Source organism: Budorcas taxicolor, chromosome 11 (genome assembly GCF_023091745.1).
Source record: "Budorcas taxicolor isolate Tak-1 chromosome 11, Takin1.1, whole genome shotgun sequence".
Taxonomy (NCBI): domain Eukaryota; kingdom Metazoa; phylum Chordata; class Mammalia; order Artiodactyla; family Bovidae; genus Budorcas; species Budorcas taxicolor.
The window spans coordinates 129,817,133-129,835,987 of record NC_068920.1 but is presented as its reverse complement, the minus strand read 5'-3'; the positions used below and the strand labels follow the sequence as shown (position 1 = coordinate 129,835,987).

At 47.9% G+C, this 18,855-nt stretch overlaps 1 protein-coding gene across 1 annotated transcript in view; it reads right to left on the bottom strand.

Moving 5' to 3' along the window:
• The window catches only part of ALK (ALK receptor tyrosine kinase), a 730,858-nt gene that overhangs the window by 312,390 nt on the left and 399,613 nt on the right, over positions 1 to 18,855 (bottom strand). Inside the window, exon 4 of the mRNA XM_052648260.1 lies at positions 18,552 to 18,753. Within this exon, the coding sequence (XP_052504220.1) occupies positions 18,552 to 18,753 (202 nt within the window). The remainder of the gene's footprint in view (positions 1 to 18,551; positions 18,754 to 18,855) is intronic.

Sequence of the window (18,855 nt, the reverse complement as noted above, 5' to 3'; positions counted from 1 at the left end):
AAAGACTGTGATCTTTATGGCTGATGGCTCCTCTGCCTTTCTCCCCATCCTTTACCCCAGCAAGGTCTCTCTTTATTTTCGCCTGGATGCATCACTTTTCCTTGATTTCTTCAAAAATATCTCAGCTTCAGGACCTTCATATGCTTTTTCCCCTCCCAGAATCTCCTCAGTTGTCATACTATAGCTCTTTCTTCAGATTCAGTTCGAAGGCCACTTCCTCTGGAAGGCTCATCTGATCCCTGGGTCGGGGTCCCGTCCCGTTTGAAGAGTTCACGGAAGTCTATACTCCGTTGTGGTGGTGGTTTAGTCGCCAAGTCATGTCCAGCTCTTGCAACCTGGAGCCTGCCAGGCTCCTCCCTCCATGGGATTTTCCAGGCAACAATATTGGAGTGGGTTGCCATTTCCTTCTCCAATATACTCCTATACCATGCATCACGATGGTAATTGCATGATTATACATGCAATTAGTAATATAATGTTAATTTCCTCCTTTAGAATGCAAACTTCATGAGGACAGCAATTGTTCCTGCTGGTTCTCAGTCTTTTTTCCCACCATCTATTTCCCTTCATGCAGTAGAGGAGCACTTATTGAGGTAAATATTTAGTAAATAAATGAAAATGAATGAATAAGTGAATGAATGAAGACAAAGAGAAAGGCAACTCTGGACCGGAAGAGGGGTGGAGGTGGGCCATGGGGCAAGATCACACCAAGATGGGGGTTAGAATGGAATTACATGCTTATGCGAAACCTGTTTGTTGAATTTTCTTTTGGAACTGGGAATCAATAGATAATTTTCTTTCCCCAATCATGTAAGCAGGCAACTAATTATAGCAAGACTGGTGAGACCTACATTGCTCCCATCAAAATCAACCTGTACAGCTTCAGGAGCATATGGTAAAATAATTTCAGCACAAAAGATGCAGATGTAACTCTGAATTCTCTGATACCAGCGGCTTCCTGTTTAAAAGCAATAAAGTGCAGGCATCAAAAGGCATTAGTAAAAGGGGAAAGTTCAATTCAAGGAAGATATTTTCATAAGCCAATTCGAAGAGAGATTTTTTTTTCACTTTTCCTCTAGAGCTTTTGGGAATCCTATTCACACAGATGCAAAGAGTCAGTTCAAGCCTGACTGAGCAGGGCTGAGGCGGGCAGGGTCCAGTGATTTGAGTTGGGGCTCCGGCAGTGAGGCAATAGGAGTCTGCGGCAGCGGGGGGGTCTCACCTCAGCAGGGATTCGCATACAGCGGCAGCCTGCATGCAGACTTCCTTATCTCCATCCCGCCTTGGTTTATCCAATAAAAAGTCATGGATCTGTCCCTTCCCTTAGTAGTCTGTTACTCAGTTTCGCCTGCAAATAAGGCAAGGACCAAGGGCACTGCTGGGGACTTGGTAGAAGCGCAGATCTGATTCTTTCCCACTCCATCTCTATGCGCTCCGGAGTAAGACTCTGGAGTTCAAATCCCAGCTCTGATCATTCCTAGTGGGACTGTGGGCAAGCTCAATGTCTTCATCCATAAAATGGGGAAAATAATAATGTCACCTCACAGGACTACGGTGAAGGTTACATAGGTAAATGCAGGCAGAGGCTCTTAGAATGATGGCCACCACATATTAATAAGAAGTGCCAGCAAGTGGCAGCAGTGTTTTCTATACATGATGTTCTGTCTCTGGTCAGAGATTCTACTGTTCTCTGCCTCCTGGTACAGAGGCACATACCCTTACTTATCATCTGCTTCAGCTAAGAGGTTAGCATGACAATGTGTTTTAGTTCTATTTGGAAATATTTCTCAGTCAATAAATATTTACTGAATGTGTATTGTGTGTCAGGCACTGGTTTGGGCCTGGTAGGCACTCAAAATGAAAGCCTGCACGGAGTTGGGGCTCTACTGAGAGAAATGGGCAGAAACACACATAGCTGGTGAGTTTCCACGAGACTGGAGCCACTTACAAGGGGCCCTAGGGGCTGAGAGAGAAGGGACACACAGGGACAGAGCTGACCGGGCAGATTTCCCGGAGAAGGTGCCCTCCTCACAATCCTCACAGTTGTTTATCTCAGGCTTTGAGACCTTAATGGTGGCATTATACAATTGATATTTTCTCTTGTGTTACCTAATGCATCATCATATCTCTGAACATAAAATTAAAAGACTGAATAGACTCAACATCCTTTCACTGAGGAACTGCGCTAAGGGCTTTCACACGCATTATATCATTTAGCCAATTCTCTACGAGGACGTCCGGATTTCTTCAAAAACCAGGATGCCAGATGGGATAATTTTTTGATGGATGGAGTCCATTACCAGTTTAGGCCACAAGCCCAGGTGATTGAAAAAGCATAAATCAGGCAGTTGTCCTGGTGATGCCACTCTCTCCAATTTTTAAACCTTCTGCTAATAATGGAGATATTACCTGGCCCTCTCAATGATAAAAGAATTAGCTCATCGAATCACCACCTGATCACATGGATGGCAGCTCCTCTTTTTCAGCAGTTTCCATAGCATTGTTTAATTTTTACACTAGAGAGGGCTACTGATGTCTTTTGTTTCTTTGTGTGTGCTTTGCTTTACCGCCAAGGGCTTCGGCCGTCTGGTTTGCACTTAAACCTAGATGTCATACGTGTGCCTGAAGGATGATGAGAGAGGGAGAGATGCTTGCCTCTCATCATCTCCTACTCCCGGCTGTTTCATTCTGAGATCACCAAGTCAAACTCAGTTTGTCAATCAAGTTCCCAAATCTGAGCTCTTAAAAGATCTCACCTAGTTCAAGCCGTCCCTAGAGGGATGGAGAGTAAGACAGGGCTGGTGGTGGGTTACAGGGTTCCCCAGTTCCTTTTTGTGAAGTCCAGCCACAGAGAATGAGTCAGAATAGTCAGGAGGCTGTCCTTCTGGCACTAACCCCAGACCCGTTTTAAATAACGCATCTAAATGTTAATGCACACTTAAGACAACAGTGCAGCTCATACTCTTTCCAAATTGATTCATTTTGCAGTGAGCCTGATGCAATTTACTCAGTATAAAAATGTCTCTGGCAATTAGGGGAACAAAGGGGCAAAGCTGGCAGACCACAAGGAGGACAAACAAAGCAAGATGACATGAAAGCTGGGGCCGGAATTAAATTTCTTTTTGAATCAGACATTTTTGGGAATGTCAATAGTAAACAAAAGCATTCTTTTCAAGAGAAACATGAGGATTCTCCATTGGCAAAAACCAATGCAAATAGTCTGAGACGTGATTTTGATGGACTGCTCCGAAGCCTCCCTGATTCCTAATGTTGTCAACTTCAGTGTGTCTGGGCTTCAAACAGCAGATGCAGAAAGTGGAAGAGAGAGCCAAGTTTCCCCTACAGTGGTGGGTGGGGTTTTCCAGATCACTGAAGAATAGGTCCCTGACCCCTTCACTGGCCACATTGGAAGGATGTAGCTCTGAAATATATGCTACAGAAGAAAGTAAAATTGTTTAGCCTGGGGAGAAAAAAGTTAAAAAGAAACATGAAAACTATCCTCAAATGAAAAACTGCTATGTAAGGAGAAATTAGGCTTGTTCTGTTCAATTTTAGAGGAGAAAAAGAGGACTGGCAAGATAATGGTGAAACGAGATGGGACTAAGAGATACTATCTACTCAAATGATCCTAGGTGCCTTGTATACATTATCATAGTACTACTTCATAGGGAAATTGTGGTATTAAATGTAATTGTATGCCTTGGTGCTAAGGCCATGGTGAGCACTCAGTATAGCTATCATTGTTAAAAGCAATAGTCCTCAAAGATCCCACAAGGTAGGTATTACTATTCTCATTTTATGGATGAGACATCAGATGTTTGAAGAAATTAAATAATTTTTTAGAGACACTCAGTAACTTTACAAGGTTACAAATCCAGTGAATGGGCCGTGAATAAGTTGTTCCGAGCAGCTTTAGCTGCCCCACGGTGGGGTGGTCTGCTGGGCTGTGATGAGTGTTCTACTGCTTGGAGCAAGGTGAGGTGAAGTAGAGGAGCTTAGGAAGAGGCTCTTGCGTTGGTTTGGACTAGTAAAGGGGTTGAATTCAATAATTTTAAGGTTCTTTAATGCTTGATAATTCTATGACTGAAGTTATTTCCCAAGTTCTGCTGGCTGGCTAGACCATGCCTTTAACTCATCTTAGCATAAATGGCTCAGGGGGAATGTGAACTTGGAGAGGCAGCCAGAGAAGAAGGCCAAGGACCCAAGGACCATGCACACACACGGAAATCCCGGAGTTTTTATTCCTATCTGAATTCTGACTTTGTCAACCACCAAATTTCCTGGCTCACATTCCATACACAATGAATCTGCTGTCACTGGCTCCCCAAACTTCAGAGGCCAGTGAGACAATTTATACAAGGTAGCAGAAGGTTAATCAAGAAAGATAACAGCCAAGGGGGGATTTTTAGAAATGGAAGTCATCTAGGTCTATTGCGAGGATGACCCCAAAGAGCATCAAGACACTCCCTAGGGAAAGTGACCAGGGTGGAAAACTCCAGACAGATAAATCTCTCTGAGGCCTGCAGGTAGATATGCAACAGAATAATAAGCAAAATTTCATGCAGTCAGGGAGGAATGGTAGTCCGGGGAGAGAAAAACAAGATAAATGGAATATTCAAGGAACACTGAAGAGCATGCAACTGGAATTCATCCTAGCTTATGTGAAAAGATAAAAAACTCAACAGGAGCTAGTGTGCTTAAGTAGGGATGTAAAGACCAGTAGTATACTAAGGAAAGGGAGAAAGTGGAGGGAAAGTACCAAGTAGAAGTCTCTTGTGGAAGATGAGGAAACATATAGAAAGAATATGTGGGAAATTACTTAGAAAATTGGAGAGGATAAAAGGATCACAGAGCGGGTAATCAGAAAACATCAGAACCACCTATTTCCAAGGCTGATATATGTCAGCCTTTGTTTAGCAGTGTGGGATGGTTAGGGCTACAAAGGAAGATGACTCAGGCTGAGGGCAGTCAATATATCTGAGGTGGATAGAAGGAAGTAAGTTGTTGTATAAGACAGAGGTAGAATTTTGGTCAGTAGCTTTCTAGATGCGTTCCCCGCCCTCCCCTGCCCACCCTTAAAACCACATTTCAAGTTCTTGAAGAGTTCCTGGCCCAATTACTTTGAGAATTTGTTCCTTTAGTTCGCACTTTTTTTTTTTTTTCTTTCTTTCTTTGCCATGTGGGGTGTGTATGGAGGTGGACAAGAGGGCTTGAAACAACTTGCTTTACTCAGCAGTGTAACTGAACAGTTTGATATAAATGAAGTATGGGTCCAAAGGAATGGGGTGATCCAGGCTTAAGAGGGGTGCAACCCAGGTGGTTGGTGCCAGGCTAAGGAGCTCAGACTTGATCTTGGGTCAGAAATGGTTTCACTGAAGGGTTTGAAGTGGAGGATTAACAGCCTGCAGTTTTCACCTGCCACTTCTCTCCTCAAGGTCTCGACGTGCTTCATTTGGGACTTCCTAATACCCAGGAAGGGTCACTGAGGTTATCATCCTCAGAGGCTTTACGCAGCATTCCACAGAATTAACAGAACACCACAGAATAACAATCTGGCTCTGGCCTCTCCCTCACACTCCTTCAGAGGGACCGAAAATCTGAGTCACGGAGCTGAGCCAAAGATGAACAGCACCGCACACGGCTCTCTCTCCTCGGGGGCCCACTGCTCAGCAGTCCTGCAAGCAAAGCTGCCCTGTGGGGTGGAGGTAGGCTCCAGACCCTCAGGTAACCTGGTGCCCTGGAGGGAACAGCCTCAAGGACCATCCAAGCCACTGGGGATGCTAGTTCTCACGCCTGGGCTCGGCCTGCTCTGCTGCAAGCTGTGACTTTCATTCCACGGCCTCCCCTTTCTTGCCACCACAAGACCTACCCATCAGTAGAGGGAAAGCTATCAGTAATTTGAAAGCAGTGAGAACCCTCCTCTTGGAGTTCAGTGATGTAAGAGTCTCTCAGGCATAGACATTGCACCAAATCCCTGAGCAGATTTTGTAAAGCCTTTTAAATGCCAAATCCCATCGTTGATCAGCTCTTAACTAAGGCTCTGAACCATAGGAGAATGCATTTCTATTCTAACAGCAAGGAGTTTCGTTGGACATGTGAGCGTGGAACTACAAACAAAACAAAAAGGGAAACTCAGGAGCAGGCCAGGTAATGAAACACAGGCCTGGAGCAAACGCAGGCGGACCTGGGAGATTACGCAGGTGGTGGTATTTCTGTACTCGTCAGCACTGGCTACCTAACCTTCTCCCATTACAGTTAAAAGAGCTGATAATTCCACCACCTGTTTCTGCTTCTTCACCACAGACGGAGACCTGAAAGCAGCAAGCAGTGAGGGGCAGGATTGGAGGAGAGCCTCAGGAGTCAGGGATCACAGGGATCTAAGACCATATTCTTTAGTTAGAATTTCTATGGCCTTCCGGAGGGCCAGACATGATGTTTCCTAGTTCCTGTTCTCAGGACTGCCTGCTCTCCAAAAGGTGCTTCTTCTGTGGGCTGAGGCCTTAGAACTTCGCCCTTGATTTTGGATAGAAAGGATTACATATATACCATAGGAAATATGCAACTGGGCACATCAAAGGTTAATCATCACACATATATAATAATGTATTCTCAATTCTTGGTGTCAGGGAAGCTCACAGCACAGTGTTTGGGAGTATCAACTGTGGAGCTGGACGACTTGGGTTTGAATATGAGATGTGTGACTCTGGCCAAGTTACTTAACCACACTGAGCTTCAGCTCCCTCCACGATAAAATTAAAGCGCCTCCCTCACTGAGTGGGGTAAGTGCAACGTTAGGCAGACGACACGTGGACGGCCCTTAGGATAATGCCCGGCACCACAGAGGAAGCACGAGGTAGCTACTCCTCTCTCTCCTGGCTATGGTCTGCGTGTGCTCCCTGCCCCCATCCCCAAATTCCTGTGTTGAAATCTACCCCCAGAGTGGTAGTATTAGGAGATGGGGCCTTTGGGTAGTGATCGGGTCATGAGGGTGATTAGTGAGTGCTCTTATCAAGAGGTTCCAGAGAGCTCCCTTGCCCCTTTGGCCATGTGAGGACAGAAAGAAGACACCAACTATGAACAAGGAAGAGAGACCTCTTTCTGCTGACACCCTGATCTTGGACTTTCAGACTCCAGCAAGTGAAGTGAAACTGAAAGTCACTCAGTCGTGTCTGACTCTTTGCAATCCCATGGACTATAACAGTTCATGGAATTCTCTGGGCTAGAATACTGGAGTGGGTAAGCCTTTCCCTCCTCCAGGGGATCTTCCCAAGCCGGGGATCAAACCCAGGGCTCCCACATTGCAGGCAGATTCTTTACTAGCTGAGCCACAAGGGAAGCCCCCAGACTTCAGAACTGTATAAAATAAACTTCTGTTGTTTATAAACTGCCCAGTCAGTGGTATTTTGTTACAGTGGCTCAAACAAGGACTAAAATTTTCCATTTTCCATTTCATCATCACTATTACTATTATACAAATTAAGAGGAATGCAGGAAGAGAGGTGAGCCCCTACTCAGGCTGCCAGGGTGCTTGCTCATCCCTGTCCCCCACCAGCAGCCTCATTCTTCCTCTGTCCTCTGTGTGTTGGCACTCAGGAAGAAGCCAGCTGTGAAAGGGCACCAGATCCCTGTCGACCAGTGGAGAGACAGGGCTGCAGCTGGACTGCCACAGGGCCGCAGGGCCAATGCCATTCTGGGGACCCTAAAGGGCTTCTCAGAGGAGGAGACACTAAACTGGCTGCAGAAGAATGAGTAAGGACCTCTGGTGGAGAACAGGGTGGAGGGCAAAGCTGCCTGAGCTACTCTTCTTGCAAAGAGAAAGGAGAGGAAGAAGGATGACAAGAGAGGTCTGGAATCGGAGCCAACAGCAGCCAAAATCATAAGGCTGGCCCAGAGAAGACAACTGAGCTGGCTCTGATGGGAGAAGGGGAGTGGTCAGGTGCACACCGACAGGAAGGCGTCCCATACAAAGCGGGCACGTGTGCCGAGGCCTGGTGACGTGCTGGGGCCGCAGGATCACTTGGCCACCTCCCCCGCCCCAGTCTCTGTCTCTTGGAGCGCCTGACTTCCATGTGTGTGTCCCACTGGCTTGTGTGGCAGCAGAACCCAACCCCTCCCCACTGAGGCAGTCTCCAAACAGAGAAATCTCTGGACCCCACCCCCACCCCAACTCTTGTGGCAAACATCCTGTTGCTGCTGCTGCTGCTGCTAAGTCGCTTCAGTCGTGTCTGACTCTGTGCGACCCTATAGACGGCAGCCCACCAGGCTCCCCGTCCCTGGGATTCTCCAGGCAAGAACACTGGAGTGGGGTGCCATTTCCTTCTCCAGTGCACGAAAGTGAAAAGTGAAAGTGAAGTCGCTCAGTCATGCCGACTCTTTCTCCTGTTACAAGTGCTCAAAAGATTCCGCCCTGGGTCCAAGCACTTCTCACTTTCTCTTTCCCGTTGGTATGATCTAAAGACAGTCCACGTGTGCAGCTATTTTCTGCCCCAGCACAAGTGGATTTCAGGGGACAAGCTCTTCACCAGCACCCCTGTGGCACTGGTGCACACACCCATCACAGCGTCAGAACTGTCCCTTGTTGTCCAACACCAAACCTCACTCTGAGGCCTTGAAGGCAGGAAGAGCCACCAGAGCCCAACCAGGGCCTGGGATAGAGTGAGAGTTGTAAACATTTGCTGCCACAATGCATGATGGAATGAATGTGTGAATTCTTTGACACCAGTGGTGTATCACCTAATTCCTCCATCTCTTTTTAATATCTCCCTCCCTACTGGGAAATTGTAAGTACTTGGTAAGCACTCCCGAGATGAGAAGTGATTGTTTTTATGCATTTTGACTTCTCTTTGTATACAACATATATTTATCATTATGGGATTTGCCAGGATGCCATTCTGACAAGCCGAGAGGTTTATAGGTATTCACAATTCTCTTATCTTCCTAGTGTTCAGTCCATCAAATATCCAGGGCAGAGTGGAAGAACGAAAGCAACCAGCTCAAAAGAGCCCCACTACAAGCCTTGGGCTGTCAAACCTCGAAGGTCAAAGCTGGCAGAAGCCGATGGTCTTTTCATTTATTTTTCTTGACGCTCATCAATGAAGGCAATCGTGAGTAAAAGTTGTACCTGCCAGGAAAGGAACTGTCCTTTGTACTTAGTGGCAACCTTCACAGTTGAGGTGCATTCTGACAGCTGCTTCCTGAACCCCAGGGAGAATCACACATCTATCCCTGGGCGTGGGCAAAGGGTGGGGAGAAGTACTTTTTTATCTTTTCACTGATTGGAGACTCTTCTTTGATCTTGGCCTGGACTTTCAATTTTTAGAGCTTAGGTTTAGGAAGACTTGCATCACAGAACTACCATAAACTGATCTGGTATCTGTTCACCTAACACAGAATATCTTCTGTGTGCTAAATGCTGTGCCAGACACTGCAAGGAATAGGAAGGTCTACAAACCAAGGATCTAGCTTCAAGGTGTGTGGCCTAGAGCCAGATGACCAAATATCAGATGAGATTTTCCTGCCTGATTGAGAACAAGTCTTAATTTCCTCAGAGCCCAGTGTGATACAAGGGTTCAATTGCAAGGCTTCCTTGGGGGAAATAACATGAGGTAAAAAAATGATGCAGAAGATCTGTGCTCCCCCCTGTGTGTTACCCACGACTATGGGCAAATCACTGAACCTCTTTGAGATTCCGTTTACTTATCTGTAAAATGAGGCTAACAACATATTAGGCATAAATTGTAGTGAAGATACAATGAGTCGGTGGATGTTGATGTACTTGGTACCCTCAACATGCACAGTGCAGGTATTTACTGTGAATACTGACAACATAGTGTCTACCTCCTAAGAACACAAAGGAGTGCCATGGTCCTGCTGTTAATCTGAAAATGAGATGAGAGTCAACATATGACATTGTGAAAAACAAGAGGCATGGTGGATAGTGTGTGGATAGTGGATGGATGGATGGATAAACGCATGAAAGGATGCATGGGATGGAGATCCCCTCTGACTCTAAAAGGTCAGGCTTTCTCCAGTCCACTGTGTATTCTTCTCAGTCTCCGTGGCCTTGAACACTGCAGTCCTTTTGGAGAAAGAATAACGGATGTGTCCTGAGAAGACCCACCAGAGGAGACCAGACCCATCCATGTCCTGGGATACACGGTTTTCCCAGCTTGTGGGAGCACAGCAGGCAGGGTCAGGCCAGGCCTAGACCGCCCTGTCACTAGCGTGTCTCCCCGTAAGGGGGTGAAAAATGACTCTCCACCCTGCACACAAGTCCATCTCACCTCTCCAAGCTTTCTTTTTTTATTTTTCCCTTCAGTTCAGTACAGTTCAGTCGCTCAGTCGTGTCTGACTCTTTGCAACCCCATGAATCGCAGCACGCCAGGCCTCCCTGTCCATCACCAACTCCTGGAGTTCACTCAGACTCACGTCCATTGAGTCAGTGATGCCATCCAGCCATCTCATCCTCGGTCGTCCCCTTCTCCTCCTGCCCTCAATCCCTCCCAGCATCAGAGTCTTTTCCAATGAGTCAACTCTTCGCATGAGGTGGCCAAAGTACTGGAGTTTCAGCTTCAGCATCATTCCCTCTAAAGAAATCCCAGGGCTGATCTCCTTCAGAATGGACTGGTTGGATCTCCTTGCAGTCCAGCGGACTCTCAAGAGTCCTCTCCAACTATAGAAAGCCACCTGTTTATGTGATGATGCAAGTCAAGCTGAGATGCTAGCTGTCATTACTAATTCTTGATGCACATCAGAATCCCAGTGGCACTCTTTAAAAATACTTATGCTCATGCCCCTTCCCAAGACTAGTAAAATCAGAATCAACTGGGATAGCCTTTAGCCATATGGACTTTGTAAACTGTGTAGTTCTGATTTGTACCCCCAAATCTTGAGACCTACCATTTCAATGGCTTAAGGTCCATATGCTGGAGAAGACTAGCATTTTAGTCGTTGCTTCCATATTACTACTCAAAGGGGTGAGAAAGAGAAATATGATAAATCCAGGCATAGTCAACGGGACTGGTACTTTGGGGGTACCACCTAGGTCATTCTGAGTGGTATGAAATTGATAAACTTGGCCCTTCTCACAACCACTCTCCTCAAATGCTGAGCAGTCTGGAGGAAGGCTGGCCTACCTTTATAGGAACAATTGGTAGGGGATGAGGGGAACACCCCCTCCACATTACTTAATTTTACTTCACAACCACCCTATGAAGTGGTTTAGTTATTACCATTATACAGAGGGGAAAGCTGAGGCTCCAGAGACTAGCCTAAGAGCACACTGCGTGTGTGTGTTGGGGGAGGGGGTGCCTCCCCGCTCGCCTGGGACTGGAGTCTCACGACTGCCTCTGCTAGAGTCACCAGCTGCATGACTGTTCCTGTGACATGGTGACAGGGCTGAGTGTGAGTTTTAAGGCTTTTAAAAATTATCTTTAAAGCCTTTGAATGGCTCTCTCTTTTTAGTGTAAATCACCCGGACATTAAAGCCCTTATTGTATATTTATTAGTGTGTTATTCAGACCAAGGGGGAAAAGAGAGACGCTGACACTACGAATGACTTTGAAAGTGAGAAGAACCAGGGCCTGAAATTAAATCATTGTGACAGTGCCACTCGAGGGCATCAATTTCAATAAATGATCACCTTTTTTTCCACTCCTGATCCCGTTTGTCATGCGGGCAGGATGCGAGGAGAACTTTGCCCGGGATGCTGAGTACCACAGGCCTCTAATTCCTTCATGCTGGCCAGGCCTGCCACAGTGCCCTGAACCAACTGAAGGCACACCCAGCACAGCTGGGCAGAGGCAGTCGGGCATCCTTTCAGAAGCAAATGCCCTGTGTCATCTTTCCACACTGCGCTCCCCCGCTCCTGCCCCTCACTCAGCCTTCTGAGACCATCCAGTCTATTTACAGGGAAATCCAGGTTTCTGTACAAAAGTGGTGAAAGGTCTCTGTGGGTCAGTAGTAGGTAACTGACTTGTGTGCCAGACTAGTGGGCCCATGAAGCAGACTCTATCATTTCCTGCACCCCTGTCCTGACTGGCAACCTGAGGCAGGGGCGCTTGCATTGCACGATGGAGGAAGGGGTGGCAGCCGGTGAAATCTCCACTTCAGGAGGGAGGAAGCTGAGGCCGGGAAGGCTGTGGTGGTTCTATTACCACACTGCAAACTAGCAGTGCAGCTAGGACTGACAGTACACCTCCTGATGCCCAGGAATCAATATTGCTTTGGGTTAAATTCCTTTGGCAGGTCTCCCATTGGGATTGTTTCTGGTTTTAAAGCCGGGATCCTTAGTCAGAACCGATCAGTTTAAATAAACATGGCAGCCGTGTGGGTACCCAGCACAGACGTGAGCTCTTCTTCAACTGAGAGAGGAGTGCAGATTTTAATCTCAGGGCAATGAGGTTGAGGACATCTTGATTGAGATTTTCTGTTTAGCTGGGAAGCAGACAAATGGAAGCACTGGAGGATGGGGCTCTGGGGTCCAACATGGGCGTGGGTCCTGGCTTTGCCAGGAGCCTGCACTTTGACCTTTATCACACCTCATCAGGCATTGAGCCCTGGCTTCCCACATCTGGAAATCAATGGGACAGATGGAACTCAAGTCTCCTCTGAGTGTAGGGGTTAAGCTCCCACAGATAGGTGAAGTTCTGTGCTGTGGAGAATCTTATTTCTCTGCTATTCTCTGGAATGAGTCTCATTTGTGTTGTGAAAAGGCCCTGACAGCTTATCTTGGCTCAAGTCCGGGTATCACCAAATCCTTTAAGTTTAAAACATCTTTTCAAGTATTAGTAATTCAAACGATTGGCAAATTCTATCCCCCCAGGCCCAATTCTTCCCTCCACACACTGTAGTTTTGGTCACACATAAGAAAGTCTCCAGATACCCAGGGCTGCAGGAGAAAGCTGTGTGTGCCAAGAGGAAGGCAGGCTTGTGATGAATGTCGTGGAAGCAGTCTTGGAGAGTCTCTCTTACAGTCCGAGACACCATCAACCCTTGTGCTTGTGTTCTTGAGTCCAAGAAGCTGCTGATTTTACATTGCCAATTGCTGCTGGAAAGACTGCTCTTCCTAAAACAGCTTTCAGTTGAAAGGCAGGGGAGCGCAGAAGAAGGAGCTGAGATGCCTGTGCTGACTTTCCTGGACAGTGATCTTAGCTCAGCCTCTGAAAATTTCTGGGGCCTAATTTAAAAACATCTGCATAAGCATCTGCTGCTGCTGTTTAACTTGTGTCTTGCTTACTGAACTGGATGCTTCTTGAAAGAAAGCCTTTGCCATCTCCGGCCGTGTATTCCCAGCACCGATGACGCAGGTGGCATGCCATCCCTGGTGGTTACATGAATTATAAACTGAGAAGGATCTATTAGTAGCATGTATTAAGTATCTACTGCAGTTGGGCACAGTGTGCGCCATCTTCCTCATGCCATTTCAGGTTGTTGTTCAGTTGCTCAGTCACGTCTGACTCTATGCAACCCTGTGGACTGCAGCATGCCAGTCTCCTCTGTCCTTCACTACCTCCCAGAGTTTGCTCAGACTCACATCCATTGAGTCAGTAACACCATCCAACCACCTCATCCTCTGCTGCTCCCTTCTATTTCTGCCTTCCATCTTTCCCAGCATCAGGGTCTTTTCCAGTGAGTTGGTTCTTTGCATCAGGTGGCCAAAATACTGGAGCATTTCACAGTACACCATGTTAAATAGGTATTGCTACTGCTACTGCTAAGTTGCTTCAGTCATGTCCGACTCTGTAAGACCCCATAGACGGCAGCCCACCAGGCTCCCCTGTTCCTGGGATTCTCCGGGCAAGAACACTAGAGTGTGTTGCCATTTCCTTCTCCAATGCATGAAAGTGAAAAGTGAAAGTGAAGTCACTGAGTCGTGTCCAACTCTCAGCGACCCCATGGACTGCAGCCCACCAGGCTCCTCCGTCCATGGGATTTTCCAGGCAAGAGTACTGGAGTGGGGTGCCATTTATATTCATTCAATTCACAGAACTTTGTGGCCTCTAATTTCCAGTTAGCATGTCCTCTGCCTGCTGGATTCTGCAGTCAGCAGGGTTGGGCAGTTTGACAGCCCATTTCTCTGCTTCCTTGAGTCTGTGGCCTTTCTGGCTGAGAAGATGAGCAGATGAGCAGGCCAGGCATTCATTGTCGGCTGTCCCCTGGGAGACTCTGGGCAAAGCCTGACTGCCTTGGCAGACTAAGGCATTCTCGCCCTGTGAATCGTTTAGATCTCATGCACTCTGCTGCTGCTGCTGCTGCTTTCCAGGCGACCGGGAGGGGAGCATCTGCTGGGATTCCCCAACCGCCACCCCTGCTTCCTGCGCCTCCTTGCAGGCTGCCGCCCTGCTGGTGTTGCACTGAGTGGTCTCCCAGGGACTTGCTGGCCTCTGACTTGTCATTCTTCTGAGTCAGGCTCTCCTGAGTCGACAGTATTATGACAACTTCCTCCCTTGTTACTACAAATGCTGACTGTTGTTTTCCCAGCAGCAGTCCCCAAACCACCGTGTTCTGTTCTGAGAGGAAGCCAGCCTTATCCATAGTCATCACTGTCATCACCACCACAATTTCACCATGTCCCCCTCACTGCACTGATCACTGGACTCCTGGGGTCATCTTTGACATTAAAGGGAACAAGCTTCCAGCAAGGCAAACTGCCAAGGATCTCAAAATCAAAAGATTCTTGAGAGTGGCACTGACCTCATAATCAGAAAACAGATGAGTCGCAATCCTGTGTGATCCCAAATTGTAAGCAGAGCGGAATAGATCAGGGTATTAAGTAAATGGCCTCCTGATCAGAGTGTGCAAAACCCTTCACATCCTTAACTGCATTGACCCCACATGACTGTGTGCGAAGGGCAGCACCATCATCCCCACTTTACAGATGGTAAATCTGAGGCTTAGCTAGGGATGGAATGTGTCTGCACTTATAGAGCTCATTCATGAAACACCCTTTCACAAACCATCAAGGTTGAAGATAGTGACACAGTACCTGTGTTGTTGAGTATTAAATAAGAAAACACATTTAAAATGCATAGCAGTGACTGGCATAATTAGTGCATAATAACTGATACATATGTGACAGGAAGCAAGTCCTTTACCCCTCCTGGCCTCAGTTCCCAATACTTGTGAACTGACATGGTGGGACCAGGTAAATTCCAGTGTTCCTCCCCACTCTAAAATGCTCCATTTCAGTGGTCTCAATGGGACAGTTTTGCCCCCCAGGAGACATCTGGCAATGTCTGGAGACATTTTTGTTGTCATAACCTGGGGAGCTGCTACTGGCATCTAGTTGGTACAGGCCTGGGAAGGCAGGGGACATACTGAGGACAGTGCCCACAAGAAGAACTGTCTGGCCCCAGATGTCAATAGCATCGAGACTGAGGAAACCAGATCCAGCTGGACATGAACAGCTAGAGCTCTCTGAATTGCTGGAAAGGGCCTGTGGCCTGCAGCTTGCCAGGGTGTCCAGGACAGCACCCTGTGGGGTGAGGGGGAAGGGGGGCTGGCTCAGGCGTCTTGAATTTAAACTGACATCACTCTTGCTCATCATCAAACTCCAAAATGACTCTGCCACAACTAGGAGAGAACAGTGCGGCACAAGACTCATGGAGCCCGGCCAGACGCACAGCCCCTAGGACGCAGCGGCAGCCCTACCAGAGCCAGGGTCAGTGGGCTTGCCCATCACCCCTGCCGCCCTTCCCCTGCCTCAGCTCCCTCCCTCCAAGGGGCAGACGACTGCCAGTGATCAAAGAGTCATGCTTTGGCCTGTGGAATGGACACAGAAATGGCAGCCAGGGCAGCCTCAGGGGAGTGTCACAGCCTCCTGCACTGTGCAGTATTGGTCTCCGTGTTCTCACCACATATGGAGGGAAGGTCACCATCACACGCTCCCTGGATCTTCAAAGAAGCGGCTGCTGCTGCTAAGTCGCTTGAGTCATGTCCAACTCTGTGCGACCCCATAGACGGCAGCCAACCAGGCTCCCCGTCACTGGGATTCTTCAGGCAAGAACACTGGAGTGGGTTGCCATTTCCTTCTCCAATGCATGAAAGTGAAAAGTGAAAGTGAAGTCACTCTCAGTCATGTCCAACTCCTTGCAACCCCATGGACTGCAGCCTACCAGGCTCCTCCGTCCATGGGATTTTCCAGGCAAGAGTACTGGAGTGGGTTGCCATTGCCCTCTCTGTCAAAGAAGCTAGCTTATCTCTTTTCACAAAGTTCCTTCATCTTCCATTTCTTCTTTCCCAAACTCATAGGTTTTCCCTGAATTCCTGCCAAGAGGCTATGGGTTTCCCAGAAAGAGGAGAAATGACCCAGAAAGACCCCAATGAAGAAGGGGAGACCTGGGGTCTCATTTAGGTTACTATAAATAGGCTGCCTATCTCCTCTCTGCCTCAGTTTTCCTATCTGTTAAATGAGCAGAGACATTACTTTGCCAACAAAGGTCTGTCTAGTCAAAGCTATGGTTTTTCCTGTGGTCATGTATGGATGTGAGAGTTGGACTATGAAGAAAGCTGAGAGCCGAAGAATTGATGCTTTTGAACTGTGGTGTTGGAGAAGACTCTTGAGAGTCCCTTGGAAAGCAAGATCCAAACAGTCCATCCTAAAGGAAATCAGCCCTGAATATTCATTGGAAGGACTGAAGCTGAAGCTGAAACTTCAATATTACGGCCACCTGATGCGAAGAGCTGACTTATTTGAAAAGACCCTGATGCTGGGAAAGATTGAAGGCAGGAGGAGAAGAGGGTGACAGAAGATGAGATGGTTGGATGGCATCACCGACTAAAAGGACATGAGTTTGAGTAAACTCCGGGAGTTGGTGACGGACAGGGAGACCTGGCATGCTGCAGTCCATGGGGTTTCAAAAAGTTAGACACGACTGAGCGACTGAACTGAAATGGGACCTCAGATGATAGTTATGAGCATAGGGAGATAAAGAGGGGACGGCTCTTTGTAAGCCCCCACAGTGAGTCACACCAAGGAGCAATCATCTTCCTGAGGATGCTGGACAGGGACCAGGCCCTGCTACTTAGGAAGCGCTGAAGTCCTGCGGCCCTTGTCCCTTTGCATGCATGCATGTTCTCAGCTGGCATTTCAGGGAGACCCCAAACTCCACGTCCCCCTGCGACATCAGTGAGTCCCTCTACCCGCTCCCCACTCTTCTAGCACTTTAACAGATTGATAGCCTGAAGTCCCAGCAGTGCCAGGCAGCACTCTCTGGACTCTGCCAGGCTTGGTGGGGCAGGAATGGTGAGCGGAAGGCAAAATAAGCAGCTCACGGGGTGAGGAAACACATACAGGATGGCACTGCAGCCGGGGCCGCCACCAGCCCCACTCACGGATGGGAGACTTTGCCATCTGGTATTCTCACAAGAAAGGGAGACCATGATGGAGGAAGGCATGCCCATGGCTCACCCCCTAGCACCTGGTATTCCTGATTTCTTGTGAACTCTGCAAGAAACACTTGGTGGCTGGGCCCATCCCAGCCAGGCCAACGAGACATTTCTGAGGCAAGAAGACGTATGCGAGTTTCAATATGAGGAGAACATCCTTTCTGAAGCCAAGATTTCATTCTTGCTGGGACAGTAGTAGCAGTTCTTTGAAACACAAATAAATACAGATGGACCAGTAGCAGGGGGAGCAGGGTGAAGTCTTTCAAGAAATGAGTAAGAGGCGGTATAGTTTTATTGGAATGGTGGTAGGTAAGCTCTCCCCACTGACCCAGCACAGCATGGAGCTGGAGATGGGTAACATCACTGTTCAGTTGGAGCCTCTCTGAAAGATATTTTCTTAGAGGGAAGTTAAGCCCTGTAAGCTTAGCTAGAAATGTGAGGTCTACTGGCACACGTGCCTCTCTAACCCCTCAAAACTGAGGTCTTATGGAATGAGAAGAAAGGCAAGTGCAGAGATTCCCTTGTTCAAGTTTGCTTCCCAGAGTCACTGCTTCTAGAGGCCTGACGGATCACTGAGGAAGCAAGTGAGTATGTCCAGGAAGCTTAAGTTCAATGACAAGGGTACTGGGTATGACATCAATGCTGTGAAGCCTTTCTAGAATAAATCTTGCTCCTCTCCTCAATCGGCACTGTGTGGCAGCCCTGACCTCTTCCACTGTGGGGTCCCGTACTGCTATGGGACTGCTCAGGCAGCCACAATAGTTCGCTCTTTCCCTTCCTGCCAAAGTTCCTCTGGTAAAAACCAGTTTCCAGCATATTAAATTACTTTCATTTTGGCCTTTTAACACTCCCCTTGGCTGTTTTCTTCTTGGCTCCATCTGGACTTTGGGAAACGAATATCTTTAATACCCACTCATTAAATGTCCACTCTGCCAGCTGGTCCTCTGGCCTCTGGAAGGACCGCCAGCCTGGGCAGCCAGAGGACCCCACAGATCAGTGCCTGAGGTACCACTCAGGGACTATTAGCAGTAATGGCTCAATCTGGACCCTACCCATTAAAGGACGATTGTGAGTTTTAAGTAGATGTCATAGAGTCTGGAAATTTGTAGCCAAAACCACATCTCCGTTCACATACTGGATTTGGGACACGGGGAAGGACTCACCCATGCTTTCCCGGAGTGGGTGCCAGGAGGATCTCTCTTCCAGCCTCGTTGTGGGGCAGCAGCTGAGCGACGTACCTGCCCGACGGCTGCAGGTGCCGATGCACCGAGACAGCCAGCCGGCAGTGCTCGCTGCTGCTCCTCATCCATGGGCTCAGGATCGTGTGCTTGGAGTTTGCCGAGGTGTTGAGAAGGAGGAAGGCGCCTGCCAAGAGACATGGAGAATGAGTCTGCAGTGTGTCCGGATGAGAGGACCAGCGTCAGATCTGTGGTGGGATTAGAGAGACCAACGGCATTAGAGTCAGCG